The sequence below is a fragment of the Quercus suber genome, unplaced genomic scaffold, assembly GCF_002906115.3.
Source record: "Quercus suber isolate HL8 unplaced genomic scaffold, Cork oak 2.0 scaffold_634, whole genome shotgun sequence".
Classification (NCBI taxonomy): Eukaryota; Viridiplantae; Streptophyta; class Magnoliopsida; order Fagales; family Fagaceae; genus Quercus; species Quercus suber.
In genome coordinates, this window is record NW_027070076.1 from 307,685 (window position 1) to 327,447 (window position 19,763).

General features: G+C 33.8%; 2 protein-coding genes and 1 non-coding gene across 5 annotated transcripts; 2 read left to right on the forward strand and 1 right to left on the reverse strand.

Annotated features, from left to right (window-relative positions):
* The first annotated feature begins 3,145 nt into the window (after nucleotides 1-3,145).
* Nucleotides 3,146-7,491, forward strand: LOC112003464 (protein phosphatase 2C 16). Of its 3 annotated transcripts, none has more exons than XM_024035657.2 (5): nucleotides 3,146-3,339; nucleotides 3,774-4,961; nucleotides 5,369-5,716; nucleotides 5,822-5,927; nucleotides 6,805-7,491. In XM_024035657.2, exons 2-5 carry the CDS (start codon nucleotides 4,113-4,115, stop codon nucleotides 7,137-7,139), a joined length of 1,638 nt encoding a protein of 545 aa, XP_023891425.1. In that variant the 5' UTR covers nucleotides 3,146-3,339; nucleotides 3,774-4,112; the 3' UTR covers nucleotides 7,140-7,491. The 3 variants fall into 3 exon arrangements, with proteins under 3 accessions (XP_023891425.1, XP_023891427.1, XP_023891424.1); XM_024035659.2 differs by having other exon boundaries at nucleotides 3,785-4,961; XM_024035656.2 differs by having other exon boundaries at nucleotides 3,146-4,961.
* Nucleotides 7,492-9,215: 1,724 nt separating this feature from the next.
* Nucleotides 9,216-19,070, reverse strand: LOC112003473 (DNA-directed RNA polymerase I subunit rpa49). The gene is given in 6 exon segments (XM_024035669.2): nucleotides 9,216-9,912; nucleotides 11,879-12,202; nucleotides 12,875-13,024; nucleotides 13,450-13,708; nucleotides 13,710-13,900; nucleotides 19,065-19,070. Coding segments are annotated over 6 exon segments (1,338 nt in total). The 3' UTR covers nucleotides 9,216-9,504.
* On the forward strand, nucleotides 16,116-16,188 carry TRNAK-CUU (transfer RNA lysine (anticodon CUU)). Its single transcript has one exon. It is a non-coding gene; the product is annotated as a tRNA-Lys (tRNA).
* Nucleotides 19,071-19,763: the final 693 nt, after the last annotated feature.

Here is a 19,763-nt window from a genome sequence, read left to right on the forward strand (position 1 = left end):
AGTTAGTTTTTCAATGCTATTATAAACCCCCTTTTTTTTTTTTTTTTTGGCTCTAAGCATGCTTATAGGTATGAAGAATATCAAGTACACTAATAAAATTAAGTAATAATTTTTGGGTAGTCAAATTCACAAATGATAATTGATAATTGGGGATGAGAGGATTTGAACATGACTACTCAAACCCTTTTCCCCCAGCCTCCCGCCCAGACATTTTATGCATTGAGATGTGCCAACTTAGTTACAACACCAGCCCTTGACATATATATACATATATGTACACACACACACACACACACACACACACATATATCCTCAAAATATAGAAAATGAAAACAATCAACCTTAACTAACTCAAAATATATCTCCTCTCTCTTGAACTTTCTCGAGTAATTAATAAGTTGATGAATAAAAATTCTAAGTTTCACTCTTTTAGTGATCCATTTTATTCTCCATCAATTCCAGTATAGCACTTGTCTAATTTTTTTTTTAAATTTTATATTAAAAAATTTCGTATAGCTTACCAACAAAAAAAGAAAAAAAAATGCGTGGAAAGTTATAATTGATAGAACACTCAAAATGAGACACAAGATTTTTATTTAAAAAAGCAAGTTGGTTTTTCAATGCTATTATATACCTTCTTTTTTTTGCTCTAAGCATGCTATAAGTCTAAAGAATATCAAGTATACTAAACAAATTAAGTTATAATTTTTGAGCTGTCAAATTCACAAATGATAATTAATATTTGGGAAGAGGGGATTTAAAACCGGCTGCTCGAACCATTTTCCCCACTACCCTCCCCCCTCCCCCCAAACATTTTGTGCATTAAAAAATACCAATCTAGTTACAAGGCCTTCTTTTCCAAAAAAAAAAAAATAATAAATAAATACAGTTACAAGGCCAGTCCTAAGGGGGTGTTTGGTAGAGTAGTTTGAAAATTGTTGTTTATTGTTTTTTGAAATACGTGTGGGTGAAAAAGTGTGTTGAAATGCGTGAAATGCTGTTTAAAAACTAAAAAATGTTGTTTAAAATACCAAACCAAACGGGGCCTATGTGTTTAAAAACTAAAAATTATTCTTTGAAAATATTTGTGAAAACATGTGCGGCTAAAAAAGTGCATTGAAATATGTGAAATATTGTTTAAAAACTAAAAATAGTTGTTTGAAAATACAAACCAAACATCCTCTAAAAATCGCTTTCTAAATTTATATAGCCATAAATGTGGCAAATGGGTAGTGACATCACATCAGGGAAGTTCACTGCTCTTGGGCTAATTCCTAGTAGATGGGCCAGTTTCAGCGCCTATTATATGTGATACCTAAGGGAATCATGGGTTTAGTTGCCACTTTGGACCTGGCCCAAATTCATCCAAAATCATATCTCACCATCCTCACCTCAATTTAGAGTAAGAATCTCCTGGGTCTGGGCCTACTATTATTCCATGATCTATTAATCTCTGTGTTACTCATTCCCAATTGGTCTCACATTATGAGCCTTCTAAAAGGGGGCCTCATTTGTTTTTAGTTTTAATAGTTGATAAGAAAATTGAACCCACAAACCCATTTTCAACTTACTCTTACAAAATAAAGAGTGTTATCTATGATTCTATGTTATTGTCAAAGAGTGCATTAAAAAAAAAAAGCTCATTATGAAATTATGAACAAAAATTAGGCATTTACAGTCTACTAAGACATGGTGGCCCTGATATGGATTCACATGCTAGATTTGAGCCCAAATGTATTGTCTAATTGGACGGAACATGATTCCTTGGACCGAACATGATTCCTTTGACCATTCCCTTATCCAATTCTATTTATGATCAAACAAGATCACATTTTTGGGTAAAATAAAAATGAAATCACGTTATCTAGATTCCACATTATGATGCGCATTTTATCTCAAAACAGTGTCATCAAAGAGAGGAGTCAAATCATGACTAATATGATTTTTAACTTTAGTAGTCAATATCAGTTAGATTAACAAACCTACAGATACATACGTACCTATGGCAAGTGGCTAACAACAGACAATGACCATTTTTGGTGAAATATTAGTGTTGTACCTGTACCTAAAAATGGGATTTGAATTGACTCCTTTTTTATTATCAAATTTTATCAATTACCTCCAATTAAGCATCATGTAAATGTCTCGCAACTTATTTTTAGAATAGACAATGAAAAGTGATGTTAATGATTATGTCTTATATGATATAATAATGGATAAAATGTAAAACTAACCCTTTAACTTTGCTTTTGTTTATTTTAATTCTTTAACTTTCAAATTTATTTAATTAAGATTTTTTTTATCAACCTTTGTTATATGTTGTTGTTAATTTTTCAATTTTATAAATTTTTCTTCAAATTTTTTAAAGGAAAAAAAATTTAATTAATGACTGAAAAAAAATTTTCAAAAATTTTTTTTTCAAAAAATTTTAACAAAAGTTAACGAAAATGCCTTAATTGAATTAACCTGAAATTTAGAGGACTGAAATGAACTAAAACAAAATTAAAAGACTTAAATAAAATCTGAAAAAAATTAGAGAATTAATTTTGTATTTTAGCCTATAATAATTAATAATAACTTGTCAACAAAGCAAAATTAGGAAAAAATCATTACAGCTTTTCACCATTGAAATAGACTGCACCTCTTAGACATTGTACCACATGGGTACATGACATTATTTGTTTGTTGTCAACCTTTAAGTCCACAGACACGTGTCTTTCCCCAAAGTTTTTTTTGTCTCATGAAAAATCCATGAGTAGTTGTCCTCATGTAAGCACTGTCCTAACCTAAGCATTCTCTGTCTTAAAAGCATTGTATGAAATTAGATAATCAATGTATACGTGTCCCCTAAAGGAGTGCATGGTGAAAAGCATTTCCACATTGATACAACTCTCTCTCTCTCTTTTTCTCTCTCTCTCTTTGAAGCTAACTCCAAGCCCAGAAACAAAGGGAAAAAAATTGCACCTCTTAGACATTGTACCACATGGGTACATGACATTATTTGTTTGTTGTCAACCTTTAAGTCCACAGACACGTGTCTTTCCCCAAAGTTTTTTTTGTCTCATGAAAAATCCATGAGTAGTTGTCCTCATGTAAGCACTGTCCTAACCTAAGCATTCTCTGTCTTAAAAGCATTGAATGAAATTAGATAATCAATGTATACGTGTCCCCTAAAGGAGTGCATGGTGAAAAGCATTTCCACATTGATACAACTCTCTCTCTCTTTCTCTCTCTCTCTCTTTGAAGCTAACTCCAAGCCCAGAAACAAAGGGAAAAAAATCTAGGAAAGAGGCTTCACTGGCCAGGTTTTCTGGTACCAAGTCTTTTCGGTTCCAACTGGTAAGCACCCCTCAATTTTATTTTCTTGTATGTGATATTTTCCATGGTTTTGAGGGAAACTAGATCATTTACTAGCCCACCCAGATAACTGTTTAGTTCTATATGTGTGTGACTTTGATGATAATTGATGATTTGGTTGTGTGAGTTGAAGAAGAGTAAGTAAGATAAAAAAGACCCAGATTTCAAGATAGGCTGAGATGGGTTGCCTTAGATCCAGGGAACTTTAAGTTTTTATGCGTTAAAGGGTTTACCTTTTTAAGGTTAGCCTGTGATTATTTGCGGTTGGTTTTCTTTTTCTGCCTAGGTTGTTTCTTATGACCCTTTTTGGCTTTGTCTTATATTGGGCTTATAGATAAAGATTGGATTTTGGTCATTGTCATGTGTGTGTTTTTAGGGGTTGGTGGTCTGGATAAGATTTATGAATTTGTGGTCAGTTCTGTGCCAGGAGGAGGAGAATTTGGTATGCTTTAGAGTGTTTGACAAACTCAAAATGCTTGTGAATGAATGGAGTATTTATAATTGGAAGTTTGATCCATTGTTCCAAAGCAGATCTGATAGTCCTGCTTTATTCTTCTCAAGTTTAGCTCATATATACCCATAATTTAAATTGATCTTGGTGGTGTGGTTTGTATTCAGTATAATTATAGCTGTAAAAAGTTCATTGCTTGAAGGAGATGAAATATAACTAGTTATGTGAGAGTGTAGAGAGTTTGGAAGGTAACTGGTACAGGAAGAGAGAGAGAGAGAGAGAGAGAGAGAGAGAAAGAGAGTTGATGGATGAGATGTCCTCAGCAGTCTCAGTGACTCTTAGTTTAGGTAATTCTATGTGTGATGACTCAGGAATTGCGACCCATGTGGAAATCACGCGGCTCAAGTTGGTAACAGATGCATCAAATTTGTTGTTGGATCCTGCTAAGGTTGTGTCTACAGAGTCTGTTTCTAGTGGAAATGGAAATTGCAATGATGTTAAGAGTGAACTTCACCGATTAACCATGTCAGCACCAGAAGGCAGTGGTGAGGGAGGAGATGATTTGTCGGGAATGTTGCCAGATAATGGAAATGGTTCAATATCTGATGATGTTGTGATGCAGGAAAGTGAGGAAGATGGAATCTTGTCTGTTGCACATGACACTAACGGGATTATTAGAGGGGAGTTGTTAACTTTGGATGTAGAGTCTGAAATAAGATTGCCAGATATTGCGGAAATTGAAAAGGTTGGTCATGCTCAGATTGTTGCTAAGGCTATTATCTTGGTGGAATCAAGTATAGGGCAGGTGCCTTCTGGTGAACTGATTGTCACAGCAGTTAGCCCAGATTCAAAGATATCTAGTAAATCTGAGATAAAGGCCTCTACAGTGGTTTTCCAGTCACACATGCAGAAGAATGTCAGTAAAGGAGGCATCCGGAGTGTTTTTGAGCTGGACTGTATTCCCCTATGGGGTTCTGTATCCATTCCTGGAGACAGACCAGAAATGGAAGATGCCGTTGCTGCTGTACCTCGATTTATGAAAATTCCTATCAAAATGCTTATCGGTGATCGTGTGATTGATGGAATGAAGCAAAGTTTGACCCATGTAACCAGTCATTTCTTTGCTGTTTATGATGGCCACGGGGGCTCTCAGGTACATCTTTATTTCTAAATGTTTATTTGATTCATTTGAGTTATAGTGTGTTTTGTTTGCCCAACTGGATGTATTTCATTGAAATCAGTCTGGCTTAACTGTCTGAAACAGGATTCATTTGTTGATCATGTATAACCTGATTTATTTAGCAAACTTATTGTTAAGGGTTTGAAATGGTAAGCAAATTTTGTTTATTTTACATAAGTTTCCTATGTGAACGTGTTGTGCACTGAGCTATTATAAACAACACAAATGACAAAATGTAATCTGCCTTGGTTTTCCTGTTGATAATGATTTTTTTTTCTTAAACGTTACGACATGCAGTCATTTTTAAGATTGAGATATTCCTTATGTTGAAATATTCTGGAATGGTATATGTTAGCGTGATTGGAGGGTCCCTCTTGCAGGTTGCAAACTATTGTCGTGACCGCATCCATTTGGCTTTGGATGAAGATATTGGAATGATTAAAGACAATTTAAGTGATGGAAGTATGGGGGGAAATCAGCAAGTGCAGTGGGAGAAAGCCTTCATTAGTTGCTTCCAAAAGGTTGATGATGAAATTGCAGGAAATGTTAGTAGAGGCATCAATGGAAACAATGAAGATGCTTCTGAGCCTGTTGCTCCAGAAACTGTTGGATCTACAGCTGTGGTTGCCTTAGTCTGTTCTTCCCATATTATTGTTGCGAACTGTGGTGATTCAAGAGCAGTACTGTGTCGTGGCAAAGAAGCCATGGCATTATCAGTTGATCATAAAGTAGGGCATGTGTTTTTATTCTACTATCCTTACACCATTGTGGACAAAGTCTCTTTCCTCCCGGGGAAACTAATTTGCTTTCATGCTTTGATTTATTTTTTCCAGCCAAATAGAGAAGATGAATACGCAAGAATTGAGGCATCTGGAGGAAAGGTCATCCAGTGGAATGGGCATCGTGTTTTCGGAGTTCTTGCAATGTCAAGGTCCATTGGTAGGTGTACCTTTTAACATGACCTTGTAACCATGAGTTTTTGTAAACGTGCAGAAAAATCTCCTTGAGTAGTCAAAGAAAAATTGTTTGATCATTCAATGTGTTGATTTCTCTCTTTTCAAATCAAGGTCAAAGAAAGGGGGGATTGTTAAGGAAGCATCATATTGGGTAATGCTTCAATGTCCATACTGACACAAATGTCAGTCCTCAAATTTAGACATAATTCTGATCAGTTCTACAAAACTACCTTTTAAAAGATAATATTTCAAACTGTTGGTTGTTAATACAAAGGAATAGATGTCTAGCATCCTAGTGACTCGGTGAACCCTGCCTGTGAAGTTATTATTTTGTGTAACAGTTGCATACAACACCCCTCACACATGGGTGTGGACCCCACAAGCATGAGATCCACCCCTATGTGAGAGTGGCATTGCTAGCAACTGTTAAACAAGATACCACCTGCGAACTTAATTTCTGAACTAGTTAAGCTACAAAGTTGTATATTGCCAATGGCATTCCATAAAAAAGGGGATATTTTCAAGATACCTATGTAGATTAGTTTCTGTCTGTTATTTTGTTGCTGATGTAATATTAAGCTGCAAAATGTGTATTCCAAAGCTCTTATCAATTGGCTTGATAATCTCATTGGACTTTGAAATAGCCCCCTGAGATTTAATTTGGTGTAATGCCTTTGCTTTTGAGTAAATATGGTTGTTTACAATGAATATGTACCTATCTTGGTTTGTTTATCTGAGCAATTGCATTGCAACCAGTATATGGTACTAAAGTTTGATGAGTACCATATGCAAAATATGACTTGAAAACAAATGAGCAAAATCTCAAAATTTGTACTACTTTTTTTCTCTGCCACCTACAGGTGACAGATATTTGAAACCATGGATTATTCCAGAACCAGAAGTCATGTTTCTTCCCCGAGCCAGAGATGATGAATTGCTCATTTTAGCCAGTGATGGTTTGTGGGATGTGATGACAAATGAAGAAGCTTGTGAAGTGGCTCGAAGGCAGATCCTTCTTTGGCACAGAAAGAATGGGAGTGCACCTCTTTTGGAGAGGGGCACAGGAATTGATCCTGCAGCGCAAGCAGCAGCTGATCGCCTTTCAATTCTTGCCCTCCAGAAAGGAAGCAAGGATAACATCTCTGTGATTGTGGTGGACTTGAAAGCTCAAAGAAAGTTCAAGACCAAGTCTTAGTGGAAAAGTCCTCATCACGATTCGGTTTAAGTCTATTTCCTATATGTTAGAAAAGTACATCGACTTAAATACATAGCCAAGTCCATTCGTTTTTCCTTATGGGCTTAAAGTGTGTAAGAGTATAGAAATTTGTATGTACTATAGTAACTATGGTGGAATGCAATATTTATCTCTTGGTATGCATCTTGCTAAGTTATGTAAATTTGAGGTGCTACAAGTATGTTAGGGAGAGAAATTTACAATTTTCTCAGTAGTCAGTACTCAAAAAGGTTTTGTGAGGGCTTTTATATCATTCCCTTTGGTTCATTTTAAGTACATGGTGCTATATCAATATACTTTGCCACTTCTTGAAGATGAGTCTGGGTTTATTTTTACTGTTGGTCCAAGGAAACTTAAGCTTGGCTTTGTGTAATGTAATTGTTCAAGGTGCTCAGTGCTCAGTCTACCATTCATGACTGTAAACTTAATCAGTCGCTTGAACACAAGGATGGTCCAATCCAATGGCCACCTCTTACTCCCTTTGCCTGTTCATGGCATCTTCAGCTGACAAGGATAGGAGTCCTAGATTCGTATCAACCATTTCAACAGCTGTTTTAACTCTGAACGTCCCATTTTGCAAAGAATCTTTCATCAATTAGCAACATGAATCATGGAGTCGAATTTTCCTTTCTAATTTCTATAGTAGACATTGCCACCACCACTTACAGTAATGATGGCAATAATAATGATTTTAAGTAGTTGTTATTAGTGTTCAGACTATGATGCATTTAACACTATTAAATGATGTTTTCATACACTTTCTAACAAATAAAGTCGAATTGTGCACAAATATTAAAGAATCAAGCCGATGAACATGTGTATTTTTTTATTTTTGAAAAATATACTTACATTTCATAATTGAGTATTTATTAATTTTTGGCATTTGTTATCAAAAGTATATAAGCCTTCATTTTCCCATTTTCAAAATTGCAATGTATCTAGTATGTTTTGAACCTACAATTTGATCCTCTTTATATTATAAAGAGTAGGAATTGTATGAGCATTGACAGTAATTATTAGTCCTACAAAAGCGTAATGATAGAAATTACCAAATTTAAAAAAGAAAATCAAAGAATGTTGCCTACAATTTTATCCTCATTATTATAGAGATTATAGTAATTAGTACAGTCCTAAAAGCATAATGATAGAAATTACCATATTTAAACAAGAAAATCAAAGAATGTTGCCTACAATTTTATCCTCATTATTATAGAGATTAGAGAGTAGGTAGTTTATGAGCTAGAGCTTATTGACAATAATGAATTCCTACTAAAAACGTAATGATAGAAGTTACCAAATTTAAGCAAGAAAATCAAAGAATGAGGTAAAGAAACTGAGAGTACCAAACTAATCTTGCCATCTACGCTTCGCAAGCCAACTAAAGGAGTCATAATAAGTCATAACATTCAATGTGGCTGGCTAGCCAAGCTGGTTCCAACTTCCAATAGAGCACACTTTCAACATCTTTAATCACTTAAATCACCCACCCCTTGCATTTATGAATCATGTCCAATCCTTTGTTAATTTTGGGCTGCACTCCATCCATAGCGTGCACGTTTACTATGTCCTTTTGTAACATGTTTTTTTGTGATATCAATCATCATTTGTCCCACACGTTAGATTCACCTAATTGTGAAAGTAGAAGGGTATCACTTTTTCTTGCGTGAAATATTCCACCACCAAATCTCTCAAACTTGGTTATTAAAAAACCAAACCAAAACCAAAAAGAGACCCATTGCTCAATAGTTATGAAAGGCATTGCAGAAAACACTCAATGAAGCAGTAATTTCTTCTCTACTTGACAGATGTAGCTATTTGAAAACTAAATAAAAACAATTGAATTTAAGATTCATGGTGAAGAACTGAAGGGCATCAATAGCCATGCTATGAGCCTAAGATCCATACAAAACAATACTTTGATAATCAATGTATGAAGATTATAAATAGTGATTAGTCGAGTAGTGCATCACAATGCTTTTACAACTAATACTCACCCCCAACCAAATTCAATCCAATGCAAGCCCAACGAGATTGTGATAAAAGGGAGGAAAGTATTTTATGTAATGCCATTCTCTTTAAATAGATGTAAGCATAACTATGTTTTAACATCCAAAGAACATTACTGTAAAAAAGATCCTGAAACTTTTCTGAAATTCATAATAAACAATTTAACATTTTTCCTGTAACTAGTGTGCAGTCTCACTCCATACTAGAAGCACCCATATTCTTCCAATTGCTGTAAGATAATCACTACATCAGGACTCACAAATCGCAAAATTTATAATTAACTTGCTAGAGCGGAACAAAGAGTACACAATTCATCCATCTATCGTCGCCGCTTCTGCCTAAGTATTGGAAATTGGAGAGGTAAAGGTAGGGTAAAAATCTGCAATTTGTCCTGCCGCGAGAGCTTGCAACCCAAATGCTCAAAATGTGCTCTCAAATTTATTGGACTCATTCTCAGATCCTTTGCTATATCAGCTGGATCAGTTCGGAATTCATCAGCATATAGTGTGAGCACCAAGATATAACTAATGAGAAGATCATTTTTCTCAGCTGACAGCCTTTTTGACAATTGATCAGCAAACATGGTTGAAAACCTATTGCGTAGAATGCCTGGAATTTTGTGGCCCTTTGCAGAGGAAAAGGCATCCATGGAATGCTGATCTCTGAACTTTATTAGATGAGTAATGTATGAGAATATGCAACAAAGCGTTCTCTTCTCTGCCTCATCCTATAGAAAATAAGATACAATGTAATTATAAATAATCTAGCTTTTGAACCCAAATAACTTAAAAGGGGGGAAAGAGAGATAAAAACAAAAAAAGATACAACAGGTTTAGAAATCAACACAATCAGAGGGATTTCATGATAAGGTCTGTCTATTTAGTACAGAGAAAGATCCACTCCCATTTAAATCCTCCAATTTTTAGCCAGATGTGAGACATGTGACATTTGACAAATGTTCATGGACCATTAGATCTTCATGTACATGAAATTCAAAAATGAAAAGTTCATGTATATGAAACTTAAAAGGATTGGTCAATGGGTTACCATTATAAACTCTCTTCTTCTTCTTTTTTCACCCATTTCCTTGGTAGCGGTTATCATTATAAAAACCATATGGATTATCAATCTTATAAAATTTTCCTTTCTAGTGGTTATCATTATGCTCAATAGAGAGGCCATTTGGATTCTTAATCTTTTTCCCTTGTATGTATTAGTTTAATTAACTCTCTTTTTTTAGAAGCAATTATCTCTCATTAAGTGATCACATCTCCAATGAATTTGTTAATCTCAAAAATGAAGGAAAGGTAATAAAGTTACTCATTATGTCAACTATGACTTAAGTGTTTTCAGTTTTGACTACAAGTAAATTTCTCTATAAAGGCCTACGACTCAATAGAAATTTAGTCAACCATTAATAGATATAGTTGTTCTTGAGGTTAGTTCTTCTTGTAAATTTTTTTTTCTAAGGAAAAGGACAGGAGGGGTGACCAGCTGTGGTAACCTACCTAGACATGACTATAGTAGCTCCTCAATTCATTTAGGAAATTTCTGCTTGTTACTTAACTCCACTAACATTACTTCTTTTTTATAAGCAACTCCAATAACATTACTTATTTTCAACAATAAAGATATCACCCTCTTTTTCTTTTTGTGTAAACATCAACTAACATCATTTATATGTAGGTATTTTTAAGCCAAAAAAAACACAGCTGATAGAGTGTTTTTTAAGCCAGAAAAACCTTCTATCAACTAACATCATTGATAGAAGGTTTTTCTACCATGGTGCAGGGTTTTTTGTAATTACAACATATAGATGTTACCCATTTCAAGAATTTCCTCGACATTTCTTGATCATTCTCAGCCTAGCAACAAAGAAATACCCATTGCAGGTTAATAGCAGTTTAGTTGGTCAGCGATAAAACACCAAATCAGAAATATTGCAGAATGTGCGTTTTCAATCCCAAGAGTAGGTATACAAATTTAAGAGGACTCGCAGCCATATCAATCAACTGTTCACTGAATGAATCTCTAAAACTGCAACAAATACTTGCCAAAAGTTCACTGAATGAAGAGTTGACTGATATGGAAGTGAGTCCTCTTAAATTTGCACACCTACTTTTGGGATTAAAGAAGCATATTCTATAATATTTCTGATTTGCCATTTTCTCGCATAACTCATCTACTAAACTGCCATTACCTTGCAAAGGGTATGAAGTAATGAGGGGGAACTTTTCTTAACAAGTAGAGGAGCAAGGGAGCAAAATAGTAGTTTTCATACTATCTTTGTGTCCATAGTGTCTTTAGTGTGGTTAAGCATATTAACGCATTCCAAGCATATAAATTTTTATGTAATAAATGCAATTAGTAATTAATTATATTCAAGTTGCAACTTGCAAGTAGTGGGGCTCAGATTCAATGGTAAGGGATCTTATGTTTGAGACATGCCGCTGTCAAATTCCTCAACTGTTGGCTTAAAGCCATTTATTATAAATTTTCAAAAATGAAAGCTGCATAGGCTACCAAGTACTAATGGAAAGTAATTGGCATTCTCTGGAATCTGATAAAAGAGAAATGCCCTTGGTTTTGAAGAGATATATATATATTGATAATATAGAATTAGTCAACACTAATGCAATGACCATAAGAAGTGCATCTTCTTCCATAAAGGTATTTGCAAAAATACTCCATACCTGTATCCCCTGCAATTTATCAATTCTGTTGCCGACAAAGGTTGAGTAGGCATTGGAGGCCAATTTTGGTTTCTCTTGCAAAAGCTCAAAAATATCTGCAATGTAATCCCACTCTCCCATGAGAATGATCTTGTCCAGTGGATAAGCCTCCTGGGGCGTAGTGGCATTGGCATCATATGGTGGGATATTGCGAGCAACAGTGGCTTCAGCACCATCTGAACCTATAAGGGCCTCCTTATTTATCTTAACTTCTTTGATTTTCCTGTCTAGCACCTTCTGAGAATTGGGATCATCTTCTTGATTCAGAGAGTGCTTCTTTTTAGCCTGCAATACAATTATAGAGTTAAACTCAACTGCTAAGTGCTACTGCTTGCCACAACTCTATTCAACTTGATGAAGTGCTCCATCCAAATTTTCAACTACTTTGGCTTGGCTGCCCAAAAGTTCTACATGATACTGCTATATCCAGGCCTAAGTTTCTGATAATTTACTTCCAGTAAAAAATTAAAGAAGTTAACATGAATTATAAATTTGATACTAGAGAGAATTCTTTTTGCCTAAATATACAAATCCAAGAAGCAAGATAACATCCAAGAAACCTCACCAATGGAGCATTCCATAGGCCTAAAATTGCAAGACAGACATTGTATTCATAAAATTTCACTCATGCTAATAGATCTAATTATATTTATATCCTGAAGAGGTTACATTTTTCTTTTATACATCGATAATTAAAGGTGGGGGGATTTGAACCTTGGATATTTCTATCGGAAACACTAGGAGGTGCCAACTAGTTGACCTACAAGGCTCTTGGCATATTCCAATGAAGTTTATGTTTAAAAATAAAATAAAATCGTAGAGGGAAATGGCAGGTTAAATCATCAAATGCCAATTGAAATCCCAAATACACCTGTCTATAGAATTTTAACATAAAAAATAAAAAATTATTCTTAATTTTATTATAAAGCCTAAGGGGAGAAGTGGAGGGGGGCTTACCTCATTTCTTGCCTTCTTTGTTCCATAAAGATTAGTAAGCTCTCTAAATCTGTCTGCCTTCTTTACAGCAGAAAGCTCTTCCTTTACTGGGCTTTCAGTTTTCTTATCAGCAGCTTCTAACCCTCTGACTTTTGGTTCTAGTCTAAATACCTTGACAATTGCAAATATATGTTATGAGTCAATAATCACATACTACATAGATGCAAGAAACAACTAAACAGTAAAGAAAATATACAAGTAAATTCCCATCCATAACCCATTAGCAAATGTATGAATTTCCTTAACAACAATAAGTAAAATTTTCCACACTTTATTAGCAACCAAAAAAATAAAGTACATTCTCCACACTTTTTCAGCAACCAAACAACAATACACAAATCAAATTTCCACATTTGAGCAGTTACCCCAAAAAAAAAAAAAAAAAAAAAACTAAAATTTCAACACTTTCACATTAACCAAACAGCTAAACTTTCACACATTTCATCAGCAACCCAACAGTAAACAACTACACATTCCACAACCCATCAGCCACCAAATTTTCAAACTTTCTAAGCAAATCAAATAGAAAATTCCACCTTGTCAAAGGCAACAGGAACAATCTTCAAGCTCTCGGACTCTTTATCAAACACCCCAAGTGCATAACTACAGTGGTGGCCACCAGTGGACTCACCAGAATAGTTAGACCCAACAAAATCCACATTAGACCCAGTTGGGGTTACCACCATCTCAACCCTCTGAGGTCGTTCCTGGCTCCTATAAACCTTAACACTAGGTGCTGACTCATGACCATCAATTTGCTCAGAATTGTTGAGATTTTTCGTTGGGTCATAACCAGGGAAAGTAAGCTACAAAAGGTGGAAACTTTTTTGGGTTTTCTTTGAAAGATTGGACTTTGGCTTGGACTGGTGGTGAAGGTGGTGGTGAAGGTGGTTGTGGTGGTGGTTGAGGGGTTTTGTGCTTGTTTTTCTTCTTTTTCTTTGGTGGGGTTTCATGGTTTGGGTTGTGGGGATTTGGCGTCTTCTGGGTCTGAATTCATCTGTGAAGAAAGAGGAAAAGCTGTTTCTGGGTTTGGGGTTTAGGGTTTTGGTTCCACGGTGGTGGGTGGCTGTCTTCTGTTGTGTCTGTGCGCGCGAGTGACTGCGTTTGTTTTAGTTTTGTTTTTGTTTATTTTATTTTTTAATTGCAAACTAGGTTCTAATTGTTTTTTTTTTTAGAAAAATCAGAGAGGTTTTATTTGGATTTTATATTAAGAACTTTCAAAATTTAGATTTTACTCGAAAGATCTGAAATTTTTCTGTTTGCTTTAGCAATCATTCTATTTATATTTTCTGTTAAGTGTCACATAGGCTTACTATGCTATTTAGTTCATCAATAAAATGATGTCAAATAATTATTATTGTGCAATATTATTTTTAATTTTTTAAAATTTTTAAGCTACAAAAATGATGTGATATTATTATTTATTTGACAAGTTAAATATAAGTAACAAACTGTAAAATGTAAATTTTAAAACTTTATGATATAAAATTCAAACATTCTTAAACTTTATGTGTAATTTTCACTTAAAATTTTTTTTTGGGTACCACCAGCACATTTATAATTTTTGTCATAGTTCTTCTACGTGGTAGATTGTGATTGGATGTTTATCTTTTCTAGATGGATCCACCATTTTTTGTACACCAATCACAGACAACAACGTGGTGAATTGTGACAAAAATTGTGTATTTTTGTAGTACTAGAATTTTTGCAAATATTTTTTTTAGGACAAAATTTAGCTACAAAATCAATTGTAGCTTAAGGTCACAAACTGCTCTAATAAACTGACATGTGTAAAAAATGACATGTGCATTGCATGTGATTACTTAAAAAACTTAACATAACTAACCTAGTTAACTACACCACCTATTAAAAAAATAAAAACTAAAAACCTAAAAAGGACAAAACATATAATCTCTTTCTCTCTCTCTCTCTCTCTCTCTCTCTCTCTATCTTTCTCTTTCATTGAAGAAACCCAACTCCCAAAACTAGAGACTCAAACCTTCTGTCTCCACCACCAGCCAACACAATAAAGTTGTTAATAAAAATTATAATGACAAGACGGGACTTTCACTAGAAAATGCTTCCCAATCCAAATCCAAAATTGCAATCAAACTGAGACCAAATAAAGGATGGCAGTTTATGTATTTACGAGTTGTCAATCACATTAACCCTTCATGAATTCCAATGGCAATGTGAGTCCAATTTCAACCACTTAAGTTTCATCATCATGAGAACAAGAACATTATCCTAGAGGTGAGATAACCTGCAGTATATTCTAATCACATATTGCACCTAAGTACCATAATCCGAACTTTATGTTCAATAACTACAAATCCAACTCATGTAGATGTGAGGATCTGTGCTATTCCAAAACTACATCATAAAAAATTCACTTTTGTCAACTACGCATCAAAGTCCTTAGTTCTCTACTATTAAGGTTCAGGAAAGAAAAACAAAAAGAACTTCGACAAATCTTCAACTTCTCATCACTTACACAGACAAGGCCGAAGAAAGATTCTATTATTATTCTAAGGTGTCTACAAAAGCGAAAGGATCAACTAATTTGAAGTTGGCCAGTGGTGAAATAGAGGGTTTGGGTTGGTTGGCTAGTGATGGAGATAGGAGGGTTTGGGTCTTTGGTTTTGGGAGCTGGCCAGTTTCTTCAATGAAAGAGATAGAGAGAGAGATTCTATTATTTATTTATTTTTTATTTTTTAATAAGTAATATAGTTAACTAGTGGTTAGTTGGGTTAAGTTTAACTTAAGTAATCATGTGCAATGCATATGCTATTTTTTACACATATCAGTTTATTAGAGTAGTTTGTAGTCTTAGGCTATAATTGATTTTATAGCTAAACTTTGTCCATATTAGTTGTGGACAAGAAATGTAGTGCACAAAAAATTTACAATATTTTCACATTAATGAGTAATATTTTCTGATTTTTATCTTAACTTATCTAAGTGTGAAATTTTTTTGCCATTTTTTTTGTGTGTCCCAGGTCCTGAAGTAAAAGAAGGCTCTAAGCATAAGTCAATCAAATCTAAAAAAATTCCCAATGTTAGTCAATAAAATCTTTTTAAAAATTTATAAGTATTAATCAATAAAATATTTTTTTAAGCGATAGAAAAATAATTGGGGCATTAATTATCTTGTGGAAGTATTAAATAAGTTTGAAAGTTTAGCTAAATAACCAGTAAGGAGGCCCGTCTAGCTCAGTTGGTAGAGCGCAAGGCTCTTAACCTTGTGGTCGTGGGTTCGAGCCCCACGGTGGGCGTTCTCAATGATTTAAATTTACTTCGGGTCCATAGTTCAGTTTTTACCCAAAAAAAAGGAGAGGGGGGGGGGGGGGGAAATGCACTTACATTTTATAAATTTTACTATTATAGGAAATGGATCCTCATAACTTTTTTTCTTGCCAATTTAGTAAATAAACTTTAATACTCTTCTTTTTAATTAAAAAACCAACATAATATATTTTGCACCAAATCATATAAAAAAAAGAAAATGAGGGATCTTATTGCAACAACATAACAGTTTAGGGGGTCCATTCATTAGACACTACAAAAGTTTACATACTAAACTAGCTAAAATAGAAGTACAAGGGTGTAAATGCAACTGCCTAAAGTTCATGGGATGCAAATACATTTTAGCATAGATTAAAATATCTTATTTATTTATTTATTTATTTATACAAGATATAATTTATACTTTAGTCTAATCTAAGTGTATATGTGTGTGAAACTCTTTCCTAGAGACTTGAATTCCGACTCTTGCCCCCAACACCTCACAAGCATTTATACTTGTGAAATGATCACCGCACCAAGAGTGCGCTGTAGTGTATAGATTAAAATATCTATCTTAGTAGATTGTGCACACATTCGATCTCTCTCTCTCTCCTCTCTCTCTCTCTCTCTCCTCTCCTCTCTCTCTCTCTCTCTCTCTCTCTCTCTCTCTCTCTCTCTCTCTCTCTCTCTCTCATAAATGTTTCGAATTCTTCCATTGGTGCATGGGTTTTTATTCTCTATAACTCAGGCAGTTTCTTCAATTCAAAGTAGGTTTGAACAATTTTAAATATATGAACATATTTTTTATTTTTTATTTAGTTTCAAAATATTAAAATTACCAGATGATGATAATTTGTAAAAAAATTCGTCTTAGTCTCAAATGTTTTCCTAAGCATAATATTACTATGATACTGATGGTTTAAATTTACTTCAGACTTGTAAGTTTTTACAAGAAGTCTTACAAATATATGAAAAATACTCCAATTGATGTATTATGTTATATTAAAAACACGCTAAATTATTTTCCATATGCATATATTGCTTACTGAATTTCATTAAAAAGACCTCTAAAAGAAGTTTTTCCATATTAAAATTGACAAAACCCTATCTAAGATCGACTATGTCATAAGAAATATTAAATAGATTAGCTATATTATCAATTGAAAAAAAGATGCTACCCAAACTTTGAATACAAACTTTGAATTAGCAATTTTTGCATCTCAAAAAATATGAAAAGTATATTTTAAATAATAAAAGTTATAAATAAGTTAATGATATTTAAATAATAAAAAATCTCATTTAAATTTGTCACTTTACGCAGCCTTGTTTTTATCTCAATATTTTGTGTGCCATCAAGTTTTTTGTGTAGTCCTCCTCAAGTAATGGATGCATTACTAGAAGTGATGTTCCCATCAGTTACCTAAACTTGTAATATGATTCTATTATACTCTTCAAGGCATCTGAACAACCCATTAAATTCTAAAAGAATCTATTGAGTTCCTATGGTGAGATTTGTGAGCCAAGTTATAATGTTAGGCCAAATAATAATTTTTTTTTTGGATGAAAAGGTCAAATAATTAATTTATTCACAAGACATATGACAAAATGGAGAAAAGCCATGTGAAAAAGTAGTAGTGACATGCCTACACAGTGGGATTTGATTAAAGTGAAGATTAAAGAGCAATGAAATAATAAGTGACATTAAATCAGTGGTTTTCAAGGCAGTTACTAAAGTGGGTGGGTAGTTATTTTGAGAAAGTTACAAGCATTTATCTCGAACAATTACAAAACGCAGCTAGGCATGGAGAGATGTGCAAAGCAATCATAAGTAGCTCGGTGACATTTGCCTCGAACAATTATAGGAGATTGTCAAGCCCCGTTGGCGATGAGATACTTGGAAAAAAGAATTAAATAGGAAGATAGCCAAGGCCTTAAGTATAAATAGAAACTCATTCTACAAAAAAGAAACCATGCACCACAATCGAGAATACTCCATAGCACTTGTGAGATAATATGTAATTAGATTCTTAGGAAATCAAAGTAGTTCTTAGGCCTTGTAGAAAACTTTATGCTTGTAAGTTTCTTCATTTATAATTGAGATCTTGTTTAATCAAGTATTAGTTAAGTTTGATGCAATACTTTAGTGTTTGTTCATGTTTGATCTGACTTTCTCTTTGCTTTGAATCAATTTGATGTTAGAATGACGACTTAGGCTTTAATTTGTTTACCTTGTTGCAATTTAATATACTTTGAGATAATTTCCTTCAATTTGGTTTACTTCAAGATGATGCAGTTCGATCCAGTTTAATTCAATTAGATTTACTTTGAATTAGAGCAATTGGATTTAGTCTGTTTAAATCACTTTGAATCAATTTAATTTAATTTGAATCAATCTCAATAGAGACAACTTAGGCTTAAGCATCCAATTTAGTCATTTAGGAACTTTTGTTATTTTAGGATTTCTCATCTTTAATGTTAATTTTCGTATTTTTCAAAAAGTTTTCTTAAAGTGAGACATTTTTTACCCCAGTTAAATTTTTCGAGTTAAAACATAAGTTAGATTTTTCGAGTTGGTCCTAGTGCCCTAAGATTCACTTAATGCAGCCTGTTAATAAAAGACCAAAGTTAATTAAAATTTACTTTTTACTCAAATACAAAAACATAGAAAAAAAAAAATCAGAACTATCAGTAAAGTTTTTTCATTATCCAAGTGGATAATTTGAAGTTTATATGATGTTGGAAAGCAAATCTTTTTTAAGGGTTGTAAAGAAAATTTCCAACAAATTGTTGGTTGAAAAGTAAACTGCTTTCCCGAGCAGGTAGGCTACCACTCATCAAATCAATTTTGAGCTCTATCCTTTTATACCTCCATGCTTGCTTCAATGTTTCGAAATCTGTTTGTTCAATATTGCAACATCCAACCTATGTATCTTTGTGATTTCCTTTCCTTCTATTTATCACATGTATCCTATAATCAATGTAGGGACAATCATGTTAAAAATTTAACAAATTAAGGGTGAAATTATTTTGATATTAAAAGTTGTGAGACAAAATTGACAAAAGTTGTAATTGAGATAGGATAGACACATTTAATAAATGAGTCATGTATCCCTCTTGATAATATTCTTGATTTTGCTAAAAGTAGCCCGGATAAGTTTTAGAAGCATTCATTAACACTTGCACCAAAATTAAGAGTTGCAAAGGTCATATGGAAACCACCCACATCCGATAGAAAAGTATTAAATAAATTTTGATGGAGTGGTCTTTGAAAATTCGAATGAAGTTGGAATTGGTGTTGTGGTTCAGAATTCCATAAGGGAGGTCATGGCAGCATTATTCGAGAAAATTCCACTACCTCCATCTATAGTGGATTTGGAGAAGCTAATGGCAAGAAGGGCTGCTTAATTCGTCCACGAGATAGATTTAAATCAATCCATTTTCAAGGGAGATTCAAAGACTGTCATCAATACGATCAAAAATGAAAACAATTCTCTATCTTCCTTTGGTCATCTTTTAAAAAGGTTTTAAATTCTATTATTAGTTCTTTTTAGAACTATTCATGCTC

What these genes read in the sequence shown, in the direction of transcription:
- LOC112003464 (XM_024035656.2), top strand. Translation starts at nt 4,113, where the DNA reads ATGGATGAGATGTCCTCAGCAGTCTCAGTGACTCTTAGTTTAGGTAAT. An exon ending in CATTATCAGTTGATCATAAA is followed by an intron (nt 5,717 to 5,821) that starts GTAGGGCATGTG and finishes TATTTTTTCCAG; the next exon opens with CCAAATAGAGAAGATGAATA. An exon ending in TGCAATGTCAAGGTCCATTG is followed by an intron (nt 5,928 to 6,804) that starts GTAGGTGTACCT and finishes TGCCACCTACAG; the next exon opens with GTGACAGATATTTGAAACCA.